At 53.5% G+C, this 20,936-nt stretch overlaps 14 protein-coding genes across 14 annotated transcripts; 6 read left to right on the top strand and 8 right to left on the bottom strand.

Annotated features, from left to right (window-relative positions):
- Window positions 1-234: 234 nt before the first annotated feature.
- HETIRDRAFT_313476 (uncharacterized protein) lies at window positions 235-2,089 on the bottom strand (the record flags this gene model as incomplete). The annotated part of the gene is made up of 9 exons (XM_009545708.1): window positions 235-438; window positions 597-738; window positions 825-922; window positions 988-1,076; window positions 1,141-1,207; window positions 1,279-1,397; window positions 1,469-1,768; window positions 1,840-1,951; window positions 2,024-2,089. The coding sequence occupies 9 exons, from the start codon at window positions 2,087-2,089 to the stop codon at window positions 235-237; spliced, it is 1,197 nt and encodes a 398-aa protein (XP_009544003.1).
- Window positions 2,090-3,724: 1,635 nt separating this feature from the next.
- Window positions 3,725-3,936, bottom strand: HETIRDRAFT_170814 (uncharacterized protein; the record flags this gene model as incomplete). Its single annotated transcript, XM_009545707.1, has 2 exons — window positions 3,725-3,747; window positions 3,801-3,936. The coding sequence occupies 2 exons, from the start codon at window positions 3,934-3,936 to the stop codon at window positions 3,725-3,727; spliced, it is 159 nt and encodes a 52-aa protein (XP_009544002.1).
- A 183-nt stretch (window positions 3,937-4,119) lies between these two features.
- HETIRDRAFT_449826 (uncharacterized protein) lies at window positions 4,120-4,652 on the bottom strand (the record flags this gene model as incomplete). Its single annotated transcript, XM_009545706.1, has 2 exons — window positions 4,120-4,278; window positions 4,437-4,652. 2 exons carry the CDS (start codon window positions 4,650-4,652, stop codon window positions 4,120-4,122), a joined length of 375 nt encoding a protein of 124 aa, XP_009544001.1.
- A 472-nt stretch (window positions 4,653-5,124) lies between these two features.
- On the top strand, window positions 5,125-8,196 carry HETIRDRAFT_433197 (major facilitator superfamily). The gene is made up of 19 exons (XM_009545705.1): window positions 5,125-5,414; window positions 5,477-5,593; window positions 5,642-5,701; window positions 5,758-5,842; window positions 5,908-5,918; window positions 5,970-6,003; window positions 6,057-6,092; window positions 6,145-6,210; window positions 6,263-6,284; window positions 6,350-6,718; window positions 6,853-6,892; window positions 6,955-6,977; window positions 7,045-7,079; window positions 7,135-7,309; window positions 7,365-7,413; window positions 7,474-7,592; window positions 7,653-7,669; window positions 7,731-7,886; window positions 7,952-8,196. Exons 1-19 carry the CDS (start codon window positions 5,252-5,254, stop codon window positions 8,025-8,027), a joined length of 1,653 nt encoding a protein of 550 aa, XP_009544000.1. The 5' UTR covers window positions 5,125-5,251; the 3' UTR covers window positions 8,028-8,196.
- Window positions 8,197-8,234: 38 nt separating this feature from the next.
- HETIRDRAFT_312706 (uncharacterized protein) lies at window positions 8,235-8,507 on the bottom strand (the record flags this gene model as incomplete). The annotated part of the gene is made up of 1 exon (XM_009545704.1): window positions 8,235-8,507. One exon carries the CDS (start codon window positions 8,505-8,507, stop codon window positions 8,235-8,237), a length of 273 nt encoding a protein of 90 aa, XP_009543999.1.
- Window positions 8,508-8,755: 248 nt separating this feature from the next.
- HETIRDRAFT_416017 (uncharacterized protein) lies at window positions 8,756-9,118 on the top strand (the record flags this gene model as incomplete). Its single annotated transcript, XM_009545703.1, has 2 exons — window positions 8,756-8,995; window positions 9,056-9,118. 2 exons carry the CDS (start codon window positions 8,756-8,758, stop codon window positions 9,116-9,118), a joined length of 303 nt encoding a protein of 100 aa, XP_009543998.1.
- A 54-nt stretch (window positions 9,119-9,172) lies between these two features.
- HETIRDRAFT_472864 (uncharacterized protein) lies at window positions 9,173-11,237 on the bottom strand (the record flags this gene model as incomplete). The annotated part of the gene is made up of 10 exons (XM_009545702.1): window positions 9,173-9,478; window positions 9,542-9,659; window positions 9,709-9,768; window positions 9,829-9,842; window positions 9,900-9,974; window positions 10,022-10,715; window positions 10,769-10,850; window positions 10,906-10,975; window positions 11,033-11,121; window positions 11,181-11,237. The coding sequence occupies 10 exons, from the start codon at window positions 11,235-11,237 to the stop codon at window positions 9,367-9,369; spliced, it is 1,371 nt and encodes a 456-aa protein (XP_009543997.1). The 3' UTR covers window positions 9,173-9,366.
- A 1,303-nt stretch (window positions 11,238-12,540) lies between these two features.
- Window positions 12,541-13,300, top strand: HETIRDRAFT_416015 (uncharacterized protein; the record flags this gene model as incomplete). Its single annotated transcript, XM_009545701.1, has 5 exons — window positions 12,541-12,676; window positions 12,697-12,875; window positions 12,931-12,974; window positions 13,025-13,094; window positions 13,130-13,300. 5 exons carry the CDS (start codon window positions 12,541-12,543, stop codon window positions 13,298-13,300), a joined length of 600 nt encoding a protein of 199 aa, XP_009543996.1.
- A 127-nt stretch (window positions 13,301-13,427) lies between these two features.
- HETIRDRAFT_381789 (uncharacterized protein) lies at window positions 13,428-13,679 on the bottom strand (the record flags this gene model as incomplete). Its single annotated transcript, XM_009545700.1, has 2 exons — window positions 13,567-13,679; window positions 13,428-13,519 (listed from the first exon to the last, which is right to left on the bottom strand). Coding segments are annotated over exons 1-2 (186 nt in total), but the record flags the coding sequence as incomplete, so codon positions are not given.
- A 920-nt stretch (window positions 13,680-14,599) lies between these two features.
- HETIRDRAFT_313430 (uncharacterized protein) lies at window positions 14,600-15,494 on the top strand (the record flags this gene model as incomplete). The annotated part of the gene is made up of 3 exons (XM_009545699.1): window positions 14,600-14,890; window positions 14,953-15,015; window positions 15,072-15,494. 3 exons carry the CDS (start codon window positions 14,600-14,602, stop codon window positions 15,492-15,494), a joined length of 777 nt encoding a protein of 258 aa, XP_009543994.1.
- A 323-nt stretch (window positions 15,495-15,817) lies between these two features.
- Window positions 15,818-17,060, bottom strand: HETIRDRAFT_314013 (uncharacterized protein; the record flags this gene model as incomplete). Its single annotated transcript, XM_009545698.1, has 4 exons — window positions 15,818-15,955; window positions 16,007-16,273; window positions 16,349-16,551; window positions 16,607-17,060. 4 exons carry the CDS (start codon window positions 17,058-17,060, stop codon window positions 15,818-15,820), a joined length of 1,062 nt encoding a protein of 353 aa, XP_009543993.1.
- Window positions 17,061-17,199: 139 nt separating this feature from the next.
- HETIRDRAFT_381782 (uncharacterized protein) lies at window positions 17,200-18,743 on the bottom strand. Its single transcript, XM_009545697.1, has 4 exons — window positions 18,578-18,743; window positions 18,448-18,524; window positions 18,009-18,360; window positions 17,200-17,944 (listed from the first exon to the last, which is right to left on the bottom strand). The coding sequence occupies exons 1-4, from the start codon at window positions 18,662-18,664 to the stop codon at window positions 17,450-17,452; spliced, it is 1,011 nt and encodes a 336-aa protein (XP_009543992.1). The 5' UTR covers window positions 18,665-18,743; the 3' UTR covers window positions 17,200-17,449.
- A 626-nt stretch (window positions 18,744-19,369) lies between these two features.
- HETIRDRAFT_248158 (uncharacterized protein) lies at window positions 19,370-19,564 on the top strand (the record flags this gene model as incomplete). Its single annotated transcript, XM_009545696.1, has 1 exon — window positions 19,370-19,564. A coding segment is annotated over one exon (195 nt), but the record flags the coding sequence as incomplete, so codon positions are not given.
- Window positions 19,565-19,780: 216 nt separating this feature from the next.
- HETIRDRAFT_240237 (uncharacterized protein) lies at window positions 19,781-20,775 on the top strand (the record flags this gene model as incomplete). Its single annotated transcript, XM_009545695.1, has 6 exons — window positions 19,781-19,827; window positions 19,869-20,069; window positions 20,123-20,300; window positions 20,358-20,474; window positions 20,524-20,632; window positions 20,687-20,775. Coding segments are annotated over 6 exons (741 nt in total), but the record flags the coding sequence as incomplete, so codon positions are not given.
- Window positions 20,776-20,936: the final 161 nt, after the last annotated feature.

Here is a 20,936-nt window from a genome sequence, read left to right as displayed (position 1 = left end):
AAAGAATGCGACAGCGATGAAGGATTGAAAAGGCTGGTAGAAAAGAGCGTGTCGGGTCGGTCCATGGTACACCTCACTCGCCGACCTTGGCGCGAGCAAGCGAGAGGGAGGGAGAGAGAAAGAGGTCAGGCCATCGGCCGTCGCCGTCGCCGTCGCCGACGCGGTCGGGGCGTCGGTCACCACCGCCGCGTTTCACGCGGTCGAGCGGCCGCGCCGCCCTCGCGATCTTCACGATCAGCTCTCGCCGTCGTGGTAGAGCGTAATGCTCGAGAACCCGCCAAAGAGGTCCACGTCGTCGGCCACGTCGTCGACGCCCGGCGTGGTCGGACCCCCAGCGCCCTTGATGTGCGATTGTTGTGTCTCGAGGTGCAGCGACTTGGACTCCTTGAGAGAGCGGAAGTTGGCCGCATCGGCAGCGTGCGACGACGAGGGGACGATCTGCATCGGAAACGCGAAAGGGGAAAAAAAAAGCACGAGGGTCAGCGCATCGCGGAAAATGAATATTCGGGGACCCCCGACCGCAGTCCCCGCGCGATCGAGGGCCGGGCAGAGCGCGCGGCGGTCGGAAAGCCGAGCGGGAGACAACAAATACGCACAGGTGGCTCCGTGTGCCGCAACAGGCCCCAGTTGATCTTGGCGAACCACTTGTGTTGCTTCGCCTCGCTGGCACCGCTCATGCTGCCCAGGCGGGTGTTCTCCTCTTTGTCTAGCAGTCGCGTCATAATGTCCTTTCCCGCCCTGACGTAGCGCGGACGCGGACGCAAATCCAAGTTGACGTCAGCCTTTGTCTCGTAAATCGATCAAGCGGCCCCTCGGCGACTTACTGTGACACTTTGGGCGTGTCCCGGAAGTGCACAGGCAGCTTCAGGATGTTTTCGAACGTTTGGTCGCGTTCTCGACCCTTGAATGGTGTGGTGGCGTACTATCGTGTCCAGAATCAGCACACTCCCCTTTGTTACAAGCCCAGATTAGAAGGGGTGTACGTACGATCATCTCGTGAATAAGGATCCCAAGGGTCCACCAGTCAACGGCAGACGTGTGGCCCGAATTGCGAATGACCTCAGGGGCGATGTATTCTGACATAAAGAAACCGAGCGTCAAGGACATAGGAGTGGAACAAAGCAATCAGGCGTTCCGTACCTTCCGTCCCAACAAAAGAGTTCGTTCGGAAATCAGCCGTGCAAGATTTGGTATCAATCAAGGGTATCTGTTGGGAGGGGGGTCGCACGCGACACGATGACCTTGGTTTGTGCGCAAGATCCATGATGCGTTTGAGACACTCACGCCATTGGGCTCAGATTGATGGATCGTCGCAGGTCTGCCTCCGGATACGCCAGATTGCTTGGCTAAATCAAAGTCAGATAACATGATGTGTCCAGAATGATGCAACAGAATATCTGAGGAAGCGATCGTCCGTCAGAATAATCGTCGAGGAACGGTCCTGACGGCAGCAACGGCAACCACGTACTCTCCGGTTTGAGATCGCGGTAGATGAAGCCCATGAGATGCAAATATTCCAGTGCCGCGACAACTTCTGCCGCGTAGAATCTCGCACCATCTTCCGGAAGGCATTTGCCTGGCCGATTCTGCAATGCCCTGAAGAACTCGCCACCCATGCAGTATTCCATGCAAAAATAGAGGTATTCATCAGACTGGAATGAGTGATGCAACGTAACAATGAACGGGTGGTTAGCGGTCGCGAGAATTTCCTGCTCCGTCAAGGCGCGCTTGATCTTTTTCCGTAAAATCATTTCCTGCTTGGACAGCACTGGGCACAGCGAGGGTCGGGCACCGGTCATCAATCACGTATCTCGGCCTCGGTGACATGGGCGGACACACCTTTCATCGCAAACAATTTCCCGGACTTTTTCTCGCGTACGAGGAACACCTTGCCGACATCTCCTCGACCTAGGAGCTTGATCTTTTGGAAGCTGGAAGGACCCACTTCGACCTGCGGTATGGCGAGCGGATCAGAAATCTGTTCAGCGCACAGCCGGGATGCATGATAGCATGTGTCACTCACCGACCGCACTTTAATCGAGTTGCTCGAGTACGTCCGCCGAAACGCGACCTTGCCTGGGCCCTGCATCGAGGCGCCCGGGCCCAGCTTCTGCAATCCCGTCGAGCGTGGATTGCGCCCTCGGGAAGACGACGAAGATACGGTCTCAATCGAGTTGGTCCCACCATCCGAAGTGCTCAGCGAAGAAGGCACGCCTCCCTCGGGAACCCCATGAATGTCCACTGGCGCGAGCAAGCCGTTTTTCGTCGTCGCTGCTGGCGGGCGCGAGCCGATGTTGAAGAGGCCCTTGGCATTGGGTGCCGACGCTACACGCCGGATGAACCGACTTGCCGACGCGCCCATCGCTCGTGGGGAAAGTGGCCCACCTATGCGCGGGCTCTTGGGCGATGCAACACCGTTGGGGAAGTTCTGGTGCGACGCGCTCGCCGGGGGCGGCCTGTGTGCGCGTCCGAGGTCCTTCTGCTTTTCTGGCTTGGTTCCGTGTCGTGGCTTGGAAGAGAGCGACGCGTCCGTGGACGTATGCGAGGAATGCGCTGGTGTGATGGGCGTCTGCTGCGACCTGTCGTTAGAGTCGCTCGACTGGGTGTTCGAGGAGTTATACGAGAACCGCTGATCCATCGAGCCCGGAGTCAGCGACTGGTGTGGGGTGGACGGCACAGTTGTGGGGACAAAACCAGTGTCCAACGTCAGCGAGCTCCCGGCGCCAGTGACTACCAATTTCCTTGAGGACGTGTTCCCGACTCGAAAGATGGACTTCCATGTCGGCTGAGACGGGCTGGAGGGCGTAGACGCAGTGGTGTGTGCACGGGGAGAACCTGGGGATGTGGGGATTGTTGTGACCTCACTTCCGTTCTGGAGAGTGGTCGACACAGACATTATGATAAAGGGGTATCAAAAGAGAAAGGAAACCTGGATAGAAAGGGACGTCGAGCCTATGAAACAAACGTCGACGCTGTGGAAAGGAGAGGCGCGAATATCCGTGTGGTTTTCGAGGGCGGGCTGGACTTCGCCAAGTTACCCAGTCTGTCTTTCCACCCTACTTCTCTCTGACTAAGCTTGTGACGGCAATTTCCGCTTGCAATTCCTAGTTACGACTCAGTGCCTGGTTTTCTCTCGTTACAGTAAGGCCTTGAACCTAGGACAGAGTATGACAGTGCACCTTACAGTAGCACACTTCGCGATGAAGGTCTGGTACAAGAAGGCGGTTTCCTGGAAAACCCGCATATATCCCTCAGAATTGCTCAGCCAAAAAAATTCATATTGCACAAGTATGTAAGTTAGGCATGACTATCAGGCGCTCAAGTCAGAATCAGAACCTTTCTGGCACTTACCAGTGGCCACCACGCCAAAGAAGACATCGACTAGTCTGCTCTTCCGGGCATTCAGAGAGTTTGAGACAATCGAGTATCGAGATGGAGACCCGACTCATCACAGCGGATACCCGACCGAGGGGAGAGGGTGCATGAAAATGCACGTTCATGCATGTCAAGGAGTGTGGTGTGTGTACCTTGTTTGTGATGGAGCTGTCGTTACGCCGACAGCGTTTGAACCAAGCTGGACGCGCATCTTGAGAAAGTGCCCACAGTGAACGAACTCGTGAAGATCGATACGATCATGTGCATCTTCTCATGGAAGGAAGATATCAATCGAACGCGGCAGCGCATCCTGCAGCCTTGTGACGAGACAGTATAGACGCCGTCGACGTCATGCTTCTAGGCATAGCCTGGCTATCGTGTGTATCTCACGAGTGCGAAGAAGAAGTCGGGGAAGATCACCTCACCTTCGCGCTTCCCAGTAGCCCGAAATTGCAATGCTCGCTGATAGGCTGGAGACAGAGAGCAATATGTGGAGATGTGATGCTGGGTTTGTGCAGGGATCAGCCCCGAGGCGGTTGCTGAAGCGCCGAGCGGAGACATGTGGAAGGACCCAGCGGCCTGGCATATCCTAATAAGTAAGTTGACATTGTCGACTCACGCGCGACCTCGCGTGCTGCAGATAAGAAAGACTGCCGTATGCGTCTATTGACAGAGAGAAGATCGGTCCAGTGATGGCCAACGCTCGTGTGGCCACACGCTCCTCGATTTTGAAATTAAGAGAATCTAATGCGGAAGGCAGTTAGAATGGGACGGGGTGAGACCAGTCGGATCTGTTCCCTTGTGCGATGTGACGACATGTGCGCGGCTTGAGTGGAGGATGTTAACCAAAGGGGGCGGGGGGTCTTGCGACCCACCGAGATGCTGGAAATCTCTAGCGTGGGCCTGCGAACGAAGCGCAAAGCCCTGCCTTGGAATAGCGACGGTCGAGCGGCAGCTTGCTACGAAAGTTCAGCCACTTTCGCACCATCAATGGGCAGAAGCATCGATTGGGGACGATGCCGAGACAGAGCCTAAGTTTGGTACGTAGGATGGAGCTAAACCGAGCAAGCGTCGTCTGTCGAGAGGGTTAATTTTGCAATGGCGGATGGAACCCCGGAGAGGGAGCGCAGGACGGCGGGTGGCAGGGTCGGAGGCTGTTGCGGGGAGTCAAGAGACCCGAGTGTCTGAGAAAGGAGCTGGACGGGAATATGAAATTGTCGCACCCTTTCGAAGACGGCAATGAAGACAAGCGAAGGGTTTGGCGAGTCCGCGGTCATTGAAGCAGTGTTTCTGGTGGATCATTCGCCAACTTGCAGGACACCTGCACGAACTCTCGGGCCCGCGTATGGCAAAGGAGGGCGGAGAAGTGCCAGGGGAGGGACGGAGGATGTTGGACAATGGACGAAGACGCGATCTGGATTCTGGAGAGGGCAGGGTTGTTGTATTTCAAGCAGGGGGACATAACGACGATGCAAATCGGGCAAGTGCGCATCTCGAGCCACGATCTGCGCGCGCGTCGCTAATGGGCTGTGAATGTGAGCAGACGGATTGCTGCAATGCGGCGTGGCATGCACGACGGCGAGGGGCGACAGACATGTCGCCGGGGCCGGAGAGTGGGCGACAGGACGGGGGCGAGCGGGGGGGTCGAGTGGGGGGGAGTGCGAGCAAGGCGCGTGGGTGGGCCGGGGAGAGGATCCTGAAGGAGAGGGCGAGTAGCTCTGGGAGCGAAGGAAGGGGACGAGGTGTGGACCGGTGTACACGGATTATGACGCGGTGGATCGGGAAGGAAAAGATGTGACCGTCCTCAAAGCACGCCTTGCCCACAGTCCCTTCGCATGCACCTCCCTCCCTTGCTCAGCGCGCGTCCCCTCTCACAATGTCTTCCAGGTCCTCTTCCGAGACGCGTCCTCTGCTCCACGGTCAACCAACACCCACCCGTGCCGTTCAGCACCCCGCTCTCACCAAAAAACCGTCGGGCGCAGACCTCGCTTGGGTCTTGGCCGGCCTGTGGAGCGCGGTCTTCCTCGGTGCACTCGATGGTATCTCGCTTTCACTCCCACTCCCTCACTCTCTTGACCGTGCATCCTCGCAATGACCCCAGGAACCATCGTCGCAACCCTCATGACGCCCATCGGCAGTCACTTTCAAAAGTCAAATCAGGCATCTTACATCGGAACCTCCTACCTCTTGTCCGTGTGCTGTTTCACGCCCCTCTACGGTGAGTGCATATCGCCTCCGCGTGCACAAAGCACTCACATTCGCTCAGGACGGCTGTCGGACATCCTCGGTCGTCGAGGAGCAATGCTCTTGGCCCTCACATTGTTCGGTACGTGTACATCGTCCTCTCCGGAGCCCATGATTGACCGTCTGGCGTCTCTGAAGGCCTGGGTACAATCTTATGTGGTCTGGCGCCCTCCATGGAGGCTCTCATCGCGGCTCGTGCAATAGCCGGCATGGGCGGAGGTGGGTGAGTTACGCGCCGAAACTCCTTCCGCCCGCTCCATCGCTCACCCGAACATCCGTCCTTCTCAGTGTCATGACAGGTAGCACTCCTCATGCCACAGACTAGCTCCCGACCGCTCACAATTTGTCAGTGTCCAGCGTCGCCGTGACAGATCTCATTCCTCTGTGAGTTCAGCAAGCGTTCACCACGCCATCCCCCATTCATCCTTTCTCATTAGAAAACAGCGTGGATTGTACCAGGGTTTGGCAAATATGTAAGTGCGGGTGACCGGTCATCGGTCGCCTCGACGCTGACCAAGCCTCAAGCTTGTTCGGTCTTGGTGCTGGTATAGGCGGTCCATTAGGTGGATGGTTGAACGATACCTTCGGATGGTGTGTCAACTCTGCGCGATCCTGAACTCAGCCGAAGCTTATATCTTGTCAGGCGGTCCGCTTTTCTCTTTCAGGTAAGTTTTTTTTGGCCCGCCGACGGCCTCCCTGAGCATCCAATTCATTCGGACGGTCCCCTTAGATTCCGGTGCTCGTGTTCTCTTTCGTCCTTGTTCTGCTCAAAGTATCGATTGAGATGCCAATAGAGGTCAAACAACAGAGCCTCTATGCTAGGATACGCCGGATGGATTTCTTTGGTTCCGTGACACTCGTGGGCACCGTTGGCTCTCTGCTTCTTGGTTTCAGCCTCAAGTCAAGCGAGAACCTGATGTGGTCGGATCCCCTTATCTGTGGTCTCTTCATCGCAAGCGCCGTCTTTGGCTTCTTGTTCGTTCTCGTGGAGAGTCTATGGGCCCCCTATCCGGTGATGCCTCTACGACTCATCACACAGCGCACCCCTCTGGCCGTTTCATTCGCAAACCTATTTGCGAGCATGTCCGCCTTCTCAATGGTATACCATCTCCCGTCGTTCGCCGCCATAACATCAGCTGATACGCAGCTTACTCTAGCTCTATAACGTGCCACTGGTATGTGTTTGCATTTCCGCTCATCTGACCGTTGAGAGCGGGTCCTCACGTCCCTCAGTATTTTACCGCTGTCCGACTAGCTTCATCTGCCAATGCAGGTGCGTCTTCAACCATTTGATCCTATTCGACGATGTTGTAACGGTCGGACCGCGCGGTACAGGCTTACATTTACTTCCTCACTCGGTGAGAACGCAAGCAGCATAAGCGCTCAGCGACCCTCTGATCACAATTTTCTTTTTGTTCCGCGAAGGTCGCACTCTCGACAGGCAGTGTCTTCGCCGGCTGGTGAGTTCGCGAGCTCAGTAGATGCTAGTCGATCTCAATTCATCGCTGATCTCAGGATCATGCGTCGCACCGGCAAGTTGTATACGCTGACTCTCGTCTCCGTCCTGATGACGGTCATGGCGAGTCTTCTGGTCGTGCAATGGAGGGATGCCTCGGCCACCTGGCACTTGTGGTTGGATATCGTTCCTCAAGGTTTCGGAATGGCCAGCCTGATCACTAGCACGCTCATTGTAAGTATTTACGGCGCATTTTCAGCTCGCCGTATCGCTAATCGTGAATTCGCAGGCCATGATCGCCGGCGTCACCAAAGGGGATGTGGCCGTGGCCACTGGCAGTAAGAGAATTGCCCATTGACCTATATTTGCCCTGACTCGCCTGTCGCGTGGCCCGTCAGTCACGTATCTTTTCCGCACTACCGGCCAGGTCCTAGGTGTCAGTTTAAGTGGTGCCGTGCTCCAAGCCGTCCTTCTACAGAAACTTAGAGAACGTATTCAAGGCCCCGGCGCCGCTGAGGTGTGTCACTGATATTGAAAACTGTCGCTATCCACACGAACTCATGACTTGTGTCAACAGATCATATCGAGCATCCGGTATGCCATATCCTCATCACTACGTCTACATGGCGCGACTGATTTTCTTGATCCGAACTAGCCATTCAACGGATATCATCGAGACTCTCGAGCCGGAGCTCAAGCGAGCCGCCATCAGTTCTTATGCAGACGCTCTGCGCGTCGTATTTATATGCCAAGTGGCATGTAACGTTATTGCCTTTTTATGGTGCCTGCCAATCCAAGAGAATCCCCTACCGTGAGTCCCATCCGTAGAATCGTGATTTTGATAGGCTTGACGAACGATGATGCCTGGGACGCCAGGGGAACTCACGAAGAGCAGGAGGCACAGTTTCGTCGGAACCAGGCTGATCAGAACAGAAGGGATTCAGAAGCCTGACGAAGCGAAGCTGTGGATCGGAGTAGATTGGATATACTTGCATATATATTGCACAGAGACACATTTATAGTATCGGGGCAGTCATTGACGCCACGCACGATGTATACTTATACCACCCTACCTGTTCATACCTCATCCTATACGAATAGCGACTAAATCTTGACCATTCTGGGATCATGACTGCGCGAGCCAACGAGCCAAGCATTGTTATGGATTAGACAAATGGGGTGATTTTTCTTCTATCCATCTCCTGGGACGCTTCTCTACCACCGCCGGGCGACTGCTACGCCCCCCTCGTGATGTGTGGTCTCCCGGCTCTCCACCATCCGCGAAACGGTTGCGAGAAGAATGGGCGGGACAGGGTAGGACGTCGGACGCGGAGACGGTGAGGATCGATGCGAAGAATGTGAGGCCGAAAAGGGCAGATGTGAGCGTGCGCCGTGTGCGGTGCGTGAGGCGGAGTGTTCTGGACAGTGCCATCTATGACTGGTTGCGGGTGCCATACTGAACGATCAGTGCATTGGCTTTGAAAAGGGGGAGGACGACGAACCGAGCAGGCCATATCCGCCAGGCAGAAAACCTCCGTGGTAGTTAAATGGTGTAGACGAGGAGGCGGGGCGTTGTGAGCGGTTCGGACGGGCCCGGCTCCAACGAGTTTGCTGCGAGCGCCGTTGTTGGTCCTTGTTTACCGGCCCCCTCCTCCGCCCCTCTGCACACTCTCACAAGCCATGCCCAACATCCGGATCTTGCGCGACATGCGCGCGCGCCAGGGCGTCTCCGAGAACGAGATCGTGCGGCGCGCCTACCTCTTCGTCGCGCGCAACCAGAGCCTGCCGCCGCAGGTGCGCTACCAGGCGCAGCTCCAGCTGAACACCTTCGGGCGGTACACGCGCCCGACCACCGTCAAAAACCGCTGCTCCGAGTCGGGCAGGGGAAGGGGCGTCATGAGCGAGTTTAAACTGTGCAGGGTGCGTTTCGTGCGCCCTCTTGGTCCACACGGGAGCCTGACAGCTGACGGTGCGCGTCAGGTACAATTTCGACAGAAAGCTCTCGCTGGAGAGTTGCCCGGCGTGCACAAGGCTTCGTGGTAACCTGTCTGGCATCAGGTCATTCTCTCATTGTATGTGTCTTTCGCGCTCGTCGCTAGAAGAAGAAAGGCTTAATTTTATTCAGGGGATAGTCAGTGAAATAACCAACACATCGTTCAGTACATTAGACACACGCCAGACGGAGTAGCTTATAATCCTAAAGATAAGAAAGGAATATGTGGCTGCGAAGAAGGTCCATGGATCCGAGCTACACCTGGAAGCAATCACTCGTATCGAACGTCGTCGAACAGTTACATTGCCTGGGAGTCTGCGGGTGCCAGATCTGACAGTCTAAGCTCGGAGAGACCGCGATCCCTCCTCCATCTGTTGCAGATGTTTAGTGTGCCCTGGTCGAGAAGAAATCTGCAAGACAAATGCGATGTTCATTAATTCTGAGCTGCTTGGAACACTTATTGATCTACGAACCCGTATCGTCTGAGCCACGTCTCTCCGATCTCCCAGTTGCTGTGGGCCAAGACGTCGTCCCCGTGGATGGTGACCGACATGGCATAATCGTGCATGCAGTCCACAAGGTTAACACGACCTACGAACGCGAGGTCAATTCGAACTCTCAAAGAGAGCACGGAACTCACCTCTAAGAAGGATCAAACGATCACGCAGTTCCGGGTGAGGAATGCGGTCGATGACGCTTTCTTTTGATATTATGAGCATCAAGCAAGATAGTATCAAGGAGCTATGATGCTATGACATACCATGAGGCACGGTTCTGGACACAAGAGAAAGATTCAAATAGCAGTCAAGGGCCTCGTAACACACGGCGTACCTCTGTACCAAAGTTGGACGAAGCGAGGCCGGAAGACAATAGGCACTGTTTCTCTTGTAGTTGTCCAGATGATATCTATTGCAGGTCAGCAAAAACTCTTGTACGGACGAAAATATGCTTACGATATCAATTTCTGTGCTTCTTCGTTCTTTGGGTCGGGCCCCTCGTTCTCGTCCATTGGGGGTAAGGTCTGCTGCATCCTGGGTTGTTGCACAGAGCCGGAGGCGTTCCCCACAAATGGCAAGGGCTGCATAGAGTTCTCAACGTTCATGTTCACTGGAGCCAGGTACGGAGGTTGATAATTGTTGCCGGATGCTGGAACTTGGGAGGACGAAGATGCGGCATACGCCGGCGACGCAGGGGATGAGGGACCACCAACAAACATCGTCGAACCGTTTGAGCCGCGCATGAGGTCGGAGAAGAGGCTGTTTTCGTGAGGTGACCTGCCTGTGTTTGAGTAGAGGTTGTTTGAGGAACCGACGGGGTTGAGGGGCATGATAACCGGGAACCCATCAGAACGACCGCTCTCATCGCGCTCCCCAGGCCCACGAGGTTTTTTTGAGACAGAGGAAAGCGAATCGTCTTCGGACCCTCGCTTGCGCGTGCTAGGGCCAGCACCACCCGCCATCGGTGTGGAAGTCTGCTTCCGTTGTTGGTATCCCTCCCATGCTGTATCCGTCTCTGATTTGTTGATGAAATGGTCGAAATCTTGTAAGGTCCAGCCTAGCTTTGGCAACAGGCCTCCGGCGCCATCGCCGATGAACCCGCTGAGGTTGCGAAGCAAGTTGCGAAGCACTTGGTTTTCCGCCATCAAGTCTGTCAAAGCCTGAGTCAAGATGCCGAAATTGCCACGCAGAAGCGGAACGTACCTTTGAGGATGTTCCTCATCTCGCTGACAGCCTCATCTTTGCCACCCGAGAGGATCTCGACCCTCGCCTCCAAATCGCGAATCTGCGAAAACGAGTCAGGACAGGCGACATAGTGGGCGTGACTGTGTAGAGCTTACGCGCTGTTGTTTGCGCAGGCGAAATTCACGTTGTGCAATACGGTTTTGGTCACGTCGAGCGGCTTGTGAACTATGAGGAGGCACGATGTCAGGCTCGGCGCGTAAGCACCTAGGAGGAATAGCACACTTTGGGTTTTTCTTTCGGCCAGGCTTTCCACTGGGCAGGTCCTGCGACTCCTCCCGCCCATTCTCCTGAGGTGATCCAAACTCAGATTCCTGATGAACAGTTCCCAGTCAGCAAACTAAGTCAGCAATAAATACTATCTCGGCATTACCTCAACTTCACCCGACACGCTGCGATCTCGGCCGCTCTTGCCTTGAGATGCCTCCATATCTTTTCAAGTGTTCGATGTTTCAATCACGAGCTACAGAAGGAAGTGGGATACAGGGAATCTTGGTCTGAAAACAACGCGGTCGCTATCCACCTCAACACTGATGCTCTCGGGCCGTTGACGTTCAGAAGTAAACACCCATAAACATGAGTCGGGCGTCCTCCTCCGTTGCCCTCCACGCCTCTTTGCCATGCCGTCGCCACCGACAATCGTTCGTAGAAACCTAGCATTCTTGCATTCTTGACGCTGGGATCTCTCTTGTCGTATTTTTATCAGTACCCGCACAGCTCCCGCGATGATGCTGACGTGGGCCAAAACAGTGACCTCACCTTTCAAGCTAGAATTCTTCATCAAACTCTGCGAATCACACGGGAGAGCCGTGAGTAGATGTGAGATTGAGGTTGCAGTTCACCTTACGTGTGTCTATCTGACCGTTATCGACCATCTTCCATCTGGCCGAGCGATCCAATGGCGATTGGACGCCTCAACTGGATGGAGGTTTGCCCAGTGGGTCATTTTATTCATTTAGGCATCTCCTTTTCGTACGACTGTCCATACTAGCCTCTCTGGCTGATCTGTCGGTTCCCCCTGGCCCTTGACGTGTCTTCTAAGACGTTCTTGATGATCAAGTCGGGACTGCTACCTCCTTGATGCACGGTGCCCCGGAAGCATTCGCAATGTTGTTCGCTGTGCCTTTTGACTGTAAAACAGTCCTAGGCTTACAACTTTCTACGTCCAAAGTCCAGTCAGTTTGTGGATGGGGAACCGTCGTGTTCCACGTGTTTGAGTCTCGCGACTTGAAACGTGGAAATCGATAAGAACGGATTACTGAATTTTTGGGGTCTCTATTGCCTAAATAGCACTTGACTTCTGTCGGTCCTCGACATAACTTTTCTGATGCTATCATAGAGAGCGGCACGGCAGCTGGACATGTGAGCCCAAGCACAGCTGGGTATAGACCCGCCGGCATGATCAGTTCCCTTCTCGTGTCAGCCTTCTGGACTCGTTGTGCTCATTTGCTATTGGGGTACCTAGAGACGTGGTACGCAATCACATCTCATCTTGGCGGCTACAGACTATGACGGTCTTCTTTGGTCTTCCCGAACTCATTATTAGGGAAAGATAGACTGATGAGATTCACATCATCATATCATGAAAAAATGCTTGAGCTCGCAGAGCGTTTCGTGCATGGCTGGCCCGGTTCTCGGGTGGAGCTAAGAGATATCCATCGTCTGCCGCGGGGTTCAGCACTGATTCCTTGATACATATAACATGCACCAGCCAACGACATCTCCATTCTCTCATGCCCGCTACTGATATCGTTCTGCGTTTCGCGTATCCTCCTCCGGAGACCAACTCTGATTTTCGGACTTTCAATGTGTATCGAGTATCTGAGGAGTCTACCGAGCAGGTTGAACTATATAAGGTACACATTATAGGTGCAACTTGCTGCTCCCAGCTGCTCCCTCCGCGACTGTGCTTCTCATGATCACGCAGTTTTATCATCCCAACACAGGGATGCCAATCGGGGGGACAACGTTCCATCGCAAAAATTTGAACACTATGAAATGGGAAACCGCTGGAGAGATTGAGTGGACATCGAACACCAATGCCAGAATTTATTTTGGCATCGATGAGGTCGGTAGCCGATCGACTCTGAGACACTTTCATGAGATCTGACAAGACATGATAGGTTTCGATACGGGACCTGCGGAAGCCAAAGAATGCGAACAGCAAGTGAGCACAGACTTCTTCACTTCTTGAGCGTGACTGACAGATCCGCCCAGATCGCGACGGTTCAAGGCTTCCGGTTCAGAATACAAGTGGAAGATAGCAGAGAAAAACACTGATCTATTGGTATGCCCACTATGATACTCTACGAATTTGTACAGAAAAAAATAATGGTACGCCCTCAGTGTGTCGATTCAAGGGGCAGAACAGTGGCGACGTGGGGACAAGCGGAGCAGACGCTGCGTGTGGAAGGACGCGTGGGGTCGATCCTAGATCGGATTGTTGTTACATGCCTATTGCATATATGGATGAGGCGACAAGGGCAATGGTAGTTAGACGTACGGAGGACGGGTAAGAAGATGTCATCGGGCTTCGAACTGTACCACTGTGATAGATATAATATATAAGATACACAAAAAGTATGCCAAGAATACGAGAAGGAGTAGATAGGTACGCACTCCGCTTGGTCCTTTTCTTGTACATGATTCGGTGCCCGCACTCTCTACACCGGATGGGTTCTCTCGACTTGATCTCGTTCTTCGCGCCGCAGTCTACGAACTCCGTAAGCGAGCAACAATGTCAAGGAGATCAGACGCACCAGCACACAGGTACTCCATCTCCTGTCTAGGAGCAGGCATGAAGCCGGTCCCTGTCCCATTCCCATTCGTGTTTTGTGTGCCGGGCTGATTCATGGCAGAGAAAAGAAAAGACGAAGATGTGACGTGACGTAACATCTGGTTGCCATATACGAGTTGGTCGTTGTCTGTCGTTGTGGCGGGTTGTGGCTGACACCTCCACTAATAGTTGTGCATCTAGATTCTTTGCGCATCCGTGCAAGATTGACATTGTGAAACTTGATGTGAGAGAAACCATCCAACTGAAAAGACCTTCCTACACAATATGGTCAGAACATAAAACTCGCGGAGTCCACGTATCATCTCACACAGTGCTCTCGGGACATATAAGAAGCCTGACTGATGTTGATCGATGGGTCGACCATGTTTGTCGTTCACTCCATCATTCTCCGAGAAATGTATTAATCAGCCTTTAAGGGGATGCCCATGGCAGCCCTTTTCATAGAGATATATCAGTTGATACCGTTCTAGGATGTCAAGCCCAACGTATGCTGCGTGTCCTGAGGCGTGCAACTCGAGAGGCTCATCAATTGAGACGTCAAGTCGATAGTGTCCGGTCTGGTGGTCAGAAGGATACCATGAAATGATGATGGCATTCTAGAGGATCGTGCGGTAAGTCGTTGTCAAGAAGCCGTTGTTTGCGTACAAGCGCCCTTTGTGGTAGGTTGTGGTACGATGGGTGTAGTTCTCAGGCGAAGGAAGGCTAAGCTGGAAATGATAATGGTCGTCTATGGATATTCAAGTGGGATCGCCTTGGATACGACGGAGGGGTCGCTGATGGACAAGGGGGAGCGCCGAACTGAGCCGGGCACCAAATAGCAACTTGTACGCTTGACGACAATTATCTCTCCGCCACAGCCACGCCCTGTAACCGTGTCGTATCTAGGGTCTGCCTACCAACTCACAACTTTTATATACCGTGCCTGTCCTGCAATCCCATGGTCCACCCAAGTTGTCTAATCACAGCTCCCCTCAGCCTGACGCTGTCGTACCGTGATGCCCTCTCTTCCATCTTTCGTCGAGCTCATGGCATCCCTTGGACTTGAAGAGGAGACATCCTTCTCTCAGCGCTCCTCTGCGTTTAGCCGACCCCGTTCTTCATCAAATGCGACGTCTTGCTCCTCTACTCATGACGATGAGTTGGGTTCTCCATGGTCGCAGCACACCCAGACGGGCAACTACCTTCTCGTACCCTCTCGCCACAGCCGCCATAGTAGCGTTGATGTCGATGCGTTCAACGTTCCACGACGTGGGCAAGGGAGATATACTCCATACTTGGCTGTACATGTGAGCGCTTCACTCCCTCATATTGCACATGTTAATCTCGCTAATGTGTGTTGCTATTCCAGGTTCCTAGAAAAATGAGCATGCCGTCCATATACTCTGAAGCAGACGCCGACATGCCGAAGCGAGTGCGTATCCTAGATATCTGATCATGAGTCGATGTGGTAACCGCGTATCGTAACAGGCTTTCTCGACTTCGCCACTGCGCTCGTCGGCAGGGTCCCCTCGTTCAGTACGAGGCTCTCGATCTGGCAGTGCGTCGCGATCTGGCCATAGATCTCAGAAATCTTGGGCCACAGAATCCGACCTACCCGCCATCACCCCCATCTCCACTTTCGTTCGTCGCAAATCCCCACACAGTCCCTCTGTGTCTCCAACCGTGCCGACTTTCCCTCCTTCCGTACATGACACATTGGAACCTCTATCACCAGTCGCGATTCCCGCCCTTCCTTCCCTTTTGCCATCATTTTTACTCCCTTCTCCCTCAGCAGAGACCGTGGTCCAGCCACCTGGCCAGTCAATGGAGGTTGAAGGTTACAACGACTCTCGCCGTCATCATGGCATCAGAATCTCGACATCACCTCATGAGATCCGAAAGTCTTTGTGAAATAACTTTCCTTTCAAACCAGGACTCAATTGTGGACATTTATGGTGTAGATTGCACCTGATCTTATATTGTACACACGCTCCTTGACCTACTCGATGGACATCATTTACCCCTGAATCGGCGCTCACCTTACAGTCATTGCTGGTCGATCTTTGTTCTGTCTCATTGAACCCACCCTATTCGTTCCTTATTGCGTGTCACACCACGCATTGTTTTGCTTTTGTCTTCATGTATCACCAGCGATCTTTGGCCATTATCGGGTTTCTTTGGGCGGTATACAATATACGATACAAATGCGTGGGTGGTTCCACCACAAATACATATTAGTCGTGTGCATCTTCGTCTGCACCTGGGCACTGCTGCCTCATCTCCTCTATATCCTCGTATCGTGCTCCACACCAGAAGCAATAGGAATAACTACTGCGGAGGTAGTCTAAAACTCGCTCCAACCTTGCCTTCGACTGTCTCACCGCATATAAGCAAAGACTCTCGAAAATATGCATTGGGCGTACACTCAAGTGCAGAAAGGCTGCTGCTTCATCCACTGATTCCGTCGAGAATTGAATCTCCCTCCTTTCGGCCTTCTGCTTCGCGACTTCGTCGTTGAGATCAGGCATGAGCGGCTGCAAGGCATCTGCACGCATTTGGGATTTCAAGCACTCTTGTATCTCGAGACCATCCTGGTGGTTGGTTATCGTAAAGGATGCGCCCTCCAAGGCTTCTAACAGCTCTTCTGGAAATGACTCGGGGTTGGTGGGATTCAACCAAAGCACGTTGAACTTCACGGAACCAGATACAAGAGGCGCGGATCAGAAATTGCAAATGAATGCAAGACGACGGATACCGTTGCTCACCTGCTTGCCCGCCTTCTCGTCAAGGTCGACGCACGTATTTTGTGCGAGGAGCAATTGGCTTTCAGCCTGTCGTTGCTCAAACTCGTGGCGTGCGCGCTCTCTAAAGGAATCAGTATTTGTATCCTCAAGTTTAGCCGCTTTCGCTTGTCGTTCGATATCACTTGGCGAGGCTGCACGTTTGCCCAGCCCGATACCCTTCCTGCCTATGAAGGGCTTTCAGTACATAATTGACGTTTCGCATGGATATAATGTCCATACCTGCCCACTCGTTTACCGGCAGAGGCTCAATCCTTTGTTGGAGAGCATTTTTTTGAGGACTTGAATCGTTGACTTTTGATGAAGATTCTCTGTCTGATGCTGCCATTGGTATCCCCAAATCTGATGGTTCTGAAGTGCCACCCGTTGCGTCGTCTACCCTGCCCAATGACTGCCCCGGCTTGAATCCCATTTTCATCATCATTGCTAAAGCTTTGTTAGCTGCCCCACCGCGCAAGGCCTCTTCCTCAGCTGCCTTCTCGAACAAGCTCTTGCTGAGACCCTCCTCTCGTGACTGTAGCTCACGCTGTCTCCGGCTCTTGGTCCTATTCTGATCATTCTTTGAGCGCGAGTGTGCGAGAGCTTGCCGTCTCCTATCCGCATAGGTCTTCGGCTGTTGAGTAGGAGGAGCTTCGGCCAGAAATTTGTCAGAGAGATAATCATCTTCGTCCTCCATGACGCGGAGGACAGAGTACAGATCATGCGTACATAATCCCTCTGCAGAATGCACACTGGTCAGATTAACTCAGTGGCTTGCGTGCTGGACTGAGCAGTTCAATGACTATAAGTGCTCAGGAACCCAAGAGAAAGACGAAGACCGGGAGAAAGCAGAAGCATCTTTGTTGCGGAAAGATCTACACAACTTGATACCAGGCAGAAAATGAAGGCATCAGAGCACGAACGAAAACATACAAATTTACAATACGTGCTACCGCAACTGAACGACGATCACATCAGAGCGAAGAAGTGAAACATCGTCCGTATGAAAAGACGAAAAGGTGTATCTGCGAGTGGGCATCATAAATTGTGACGGAACAGTGGTTATTGTTATGAATGGGCTAATAATTACGAGGCGACAATGGTCGCCTCGGGGGTAGCCTCCTCGTCGGCCTGCTCGGCAGCAGATTCGATGACCGGGTCAGCACTGCCCTCCTCCTTCTCCTCGTTGGTCTGGGCATCTACCGCAATCTTGACAGCAATCTGTCTTCCGCCAACTTCCTTGCCCTCGAGAGCAGCGATGGCTTTGGTCTGCTCCTCTTCGTCACCGACATCAACAAAACCGTAACCCTTTGACTTTCTCGGTTTTCCCCAGCGGCGACGGACAATGCGAGCACTGTTGACCTTGATGCCAACGTCAGTGAACAAGGCGGCAAGGCCAGCATCATCGATGTTGAATCCCAGGTTCGCAACGAAGAGCACCGTCTTGGATAGATCGCCAACGGGCTGCTCCCCAGCAGGGCGAGGAGGACGAGGGACCCTCTTCTTGCGAGGCGGTTTAGCTTCACCCTCTGTCGCCGCGGCGTCGGTCGCCTCACCCTCGGCAGAGCTCCTGGGCTTCTTCTGGAAGAGGATGAGAAGAATACATGCGTCAGATGATGATATGGTGATACATTGAGCGACTTACAGTGGTCTTTTTCTTTTTTTTCTTAGGTTTATCGGCATCGCCAGTGGCAGTTGCGTCGTCTGCCTTGCCAGCTTCGGCCTCATTGGTCTCCCCGTTGGCTTCAGCCTCAGTGACCTCACCAGTGACAGCCTTGGCCCCGCGCCTGCCAGGGCGTCGGGCGCGAGGCTTCTTTTCCTTTCTTTCTTTATCTTTCTCTTCGGCCGGTTTGGCAACTTCGACGATGATCGGGCGACCATCGAGCTCTTGCTTGTCGAGAGCCTCTACCGCCTTCTGCGCGGCCTCTGCGCTGGTGAGTGCAACGAAGCCGTAGCCCGCTGACCTATTCCCTCGCATGATGACCTGAGCGGAGATGCTAAGAGGGAACGAGGGAAAATACGTAAGGTCAGATGCTCATGGCAAATGTGTGGCATGCCAGCGAACGCTGCTAAGCGAGACGTACATGTCGCTCTCGACTGGCGCAAAGAACGCCTTCAGCCCTTCATCCGTGGTAGAGTACGCAAGGTTGCCGGCGAAGACCTGCAAAAAGAGTTAGAGGACGCGTGACATGTCGTAGCGCAGTGATCACTGACCTTGAAGCCAGGGGCCTCTTCAACCTGATCCTGCGCAACCGGAGGCACGCCGTTTTCGGTGACGGGGGCGGCAGGGGCGTCAGACATTTCGAGCGTGGAGATGGTAGATTTTGCTTTTGAATGAACAGCGGATGAACTTGATGAACCGGTTTCTTCGTGTCAAACTTGAAGGTTAAGAGAAAGAGAGAAGTGGCGATTCGCGTCCTGTTTGATACCCAAACGAAACTCCGCTACACGCGTTGACAGCCCTCCTGCGGCCAGGCTGTTTGCCCGTGTTCATTACCGCAATATGCCTGTCTTGTTGTCATGACAAGCGACAAGAATCAGACAGCAGACTGTATAGTATGCATGATATAGTAACAGGGCCTGAGGCCGGCTGTTCACGACTTTCCTGGAAGTCGCAATTAGATGTGCTGGCCTGTCTTCAGAAGCGTCGGTTCCAGAGTTGGTCACAGGCACATATGCCGCCGAATCCCTCTTCGATGTTGCTGCGAAGCTGTACATTTACACCTCCCGGGGCACACCAAAGCCATTCGATACATGATGACCGTATCGCTGCAAAAGAGCGATGGCCAGCCAGGTCCGTGCGGGTGACGGTGCGTTTCTTGGCATGCTTACCTAAGGAAGGATATAAGAATTGACGATCGGAGCAGCAACGCTGTCGCCTTTTCTCTCCCTCCCGCACAACACCTGGGCTATCGGCCTCTGACACTCTTTTGCTCCTCCCCATTCATTGCCTCTTCTTAGCGCACATCCGACTAACGAATTAACTCCGGTTTTCCTTCGTCAGTCATGGCAGCACTCAAATTTTTGAACCTCCTTACCATCTCCACCCTCGCCATTCTCGCCTGCTCCTTCACCGCCTCCCCAGTGAACGCTCTCGCTGGGTCTGGTCATCACAACGTCGGCCGCTCGCCTATCCGTGGTCATGACAGCATAGCCAAGAGAAAGCGCGACACATCTTCTAAGCGCTGCAAGCCTAGGTCAGCTAGCTCTGCAGAGGCTTCTACCACCGCACCTGCTCCCGAAACCACTTCCCAGGCCGCTGTCACGACCACGAAGGCCGCCGCATCCACCACGAAGGCCGCCGCATCCACCACGAAGGCCGCCGCCACGACCACCGCAAAGCCTCACACTACCAGCTCTGCTTCTCATGCTGTCGCAACTACCAGTGCCGCTTCCAGCAGCAGCTCCAGCGGCAACAACGGAAGCGGGAAGGGCGGTCTTGCTTGGCCGAACGGCAACCAGTCGTACTTGAAGAACTTCAAGACCTCTAAGGTTAACTAGTAAGTTCAATCTCCAGCTACGTATTTGCCGACCAATTCACCATAACTTGGCGCCGTAGCCTCTACACTTGGAGTCCAGAGCTCCCCGACAACTGTTGGTCCCTTGGCTTCAACTGCATACCCATGCTTTGGGGCGAGAACCAACTTGAGGATTTCTCCAAGAAAGTTGTGAAAGGCTACGCGAACATCGCCCTGGGGTTCAACGAGTAAGTGCCGCTCCTGCCTGTTTATCTGTAAGCCTAATAAACATGCTGTCTAGACCCAACGAGTCCGGCCAATCTAACATGACCCCTGACCGTGGTGCTGAGCTCTGGAAGCAATACTTGGCGCCGTTGAGGTCTCAGGGCTATCAGCTTGGATCGCCTGCCACGTCCTCGAACCCTAACGGCTTCACTTGGGTCCAAAACTTTGTTTCGGCCTGTAACGGTGGCTGCGAAGTAAGCATTCGTGTCAATTTTAAATGCAGACATTGCCCATTCTCTTCATTTGTTTAGTTTGATTTCGTTGCTCTTCACTGGTACGATGTTAAAGCGACGGATTTCATTGCTTACGTCGAGAAGTGGCACAACGGCTTCAATAAGCCTGTCATGGTTACCGAATATGCTTGCCAGGTATGTATCATCCACAATCAATACGGTCATTACTAAGACCTGCTATCAGAATTTCAACGGCGGTGCTCAGTGCTCCAAGGATGATATCTTCAGCTTCATGTCCACTGTCAACAGTTGGATGGACTCTACCGACTATGTTCTCGCTTACTTCCCCTTCGGTAAGTTGACCCAAATTTTTGGGACGCTTCGTTTCATCCTGATTGTTTTTGCAGGCGTGATGGGTGATATGCAGGGTGTGAACGATCTGGACAGACTCATGACTTCCAGCGGGTCCCCGACCGACCTCGGCTTCCTTTTTATCAACCCTTGAAGTGCCTTTATGTCCCCTCCGTGACCCGTTCGCTCGATAACACCTATTACCATATACCCCCCTGTAGGCCTGTTGTGCGGGTCTCCCGTTCAGGGAATGTTCCTATCTCGTCTTGAACTCATCCTTTAGTATTAACACGTCGTTGTGAATTT

The sequence above is a fragment of the Heterobasidion irregulare genome (assembly GCF_000320585.1).
Source record: "Heterobasidion irregulare TC 32-1 unplaced genomic scaffold scaffold_03, whole genome shotgun sequence".
NCBI lineage: Eukaryota > Fungi > Basidiomycota > Agaricomycetes > Russulales > Bondarzewiaceae > Heterobasidion > Heterobasidion irregulare.
This window is presented reverse-complemented; position numbering and strand designations above follow the sequence as displayed.

Bases quoted from the DNA above. Each gene is read 5' to 3' on its own strand.
- HETIRDRAFT_433197 (XM_009545705.1), top strand. From the start codon at position 5,252: ATGTCTTCCAGGTCCTCTTCCGAGACGCGTCCTCTGCTCCACGGTCAA. The intron at 5,594-5,641 runs GTGAGTGCATAT...ACATTCGCTCAG, and splicing joins CTGTTTCACGCCCCTCTACG to GACGGCTGTCGGACATCCTC. The intron at 7,887-7,951 runs GTGAGTCCCATC...CTGGGACGCCAG, and splicing joins ATCCAAGAGAATCCCCTACC to GGGAACTCACGAAGAGCAGG.
- HETIRDRAFT_381782 (XM_009545697.1), bottom strand. From the start codon at position 18,664: ATGTCTGACGCCCCTGCCGCCCCCGTCACCGAAAACGGCGTGCCTCCG. The intron at 18,525-18,577 runs GTCAGTGATCAC...CTCTTTTTGCAG, and splicing joins AAGAGGCCCCTGGCTTCAAG to GTCTTCGCCGGCAACCTTGC. The intron at 18,361-18,447 runs GTACGTCTCGCT...GTTCCCTCTTAG, and splicing joins GCGCCAGTCGAGAGCGACAT to CATCTCCGCTCAGGTCATCA.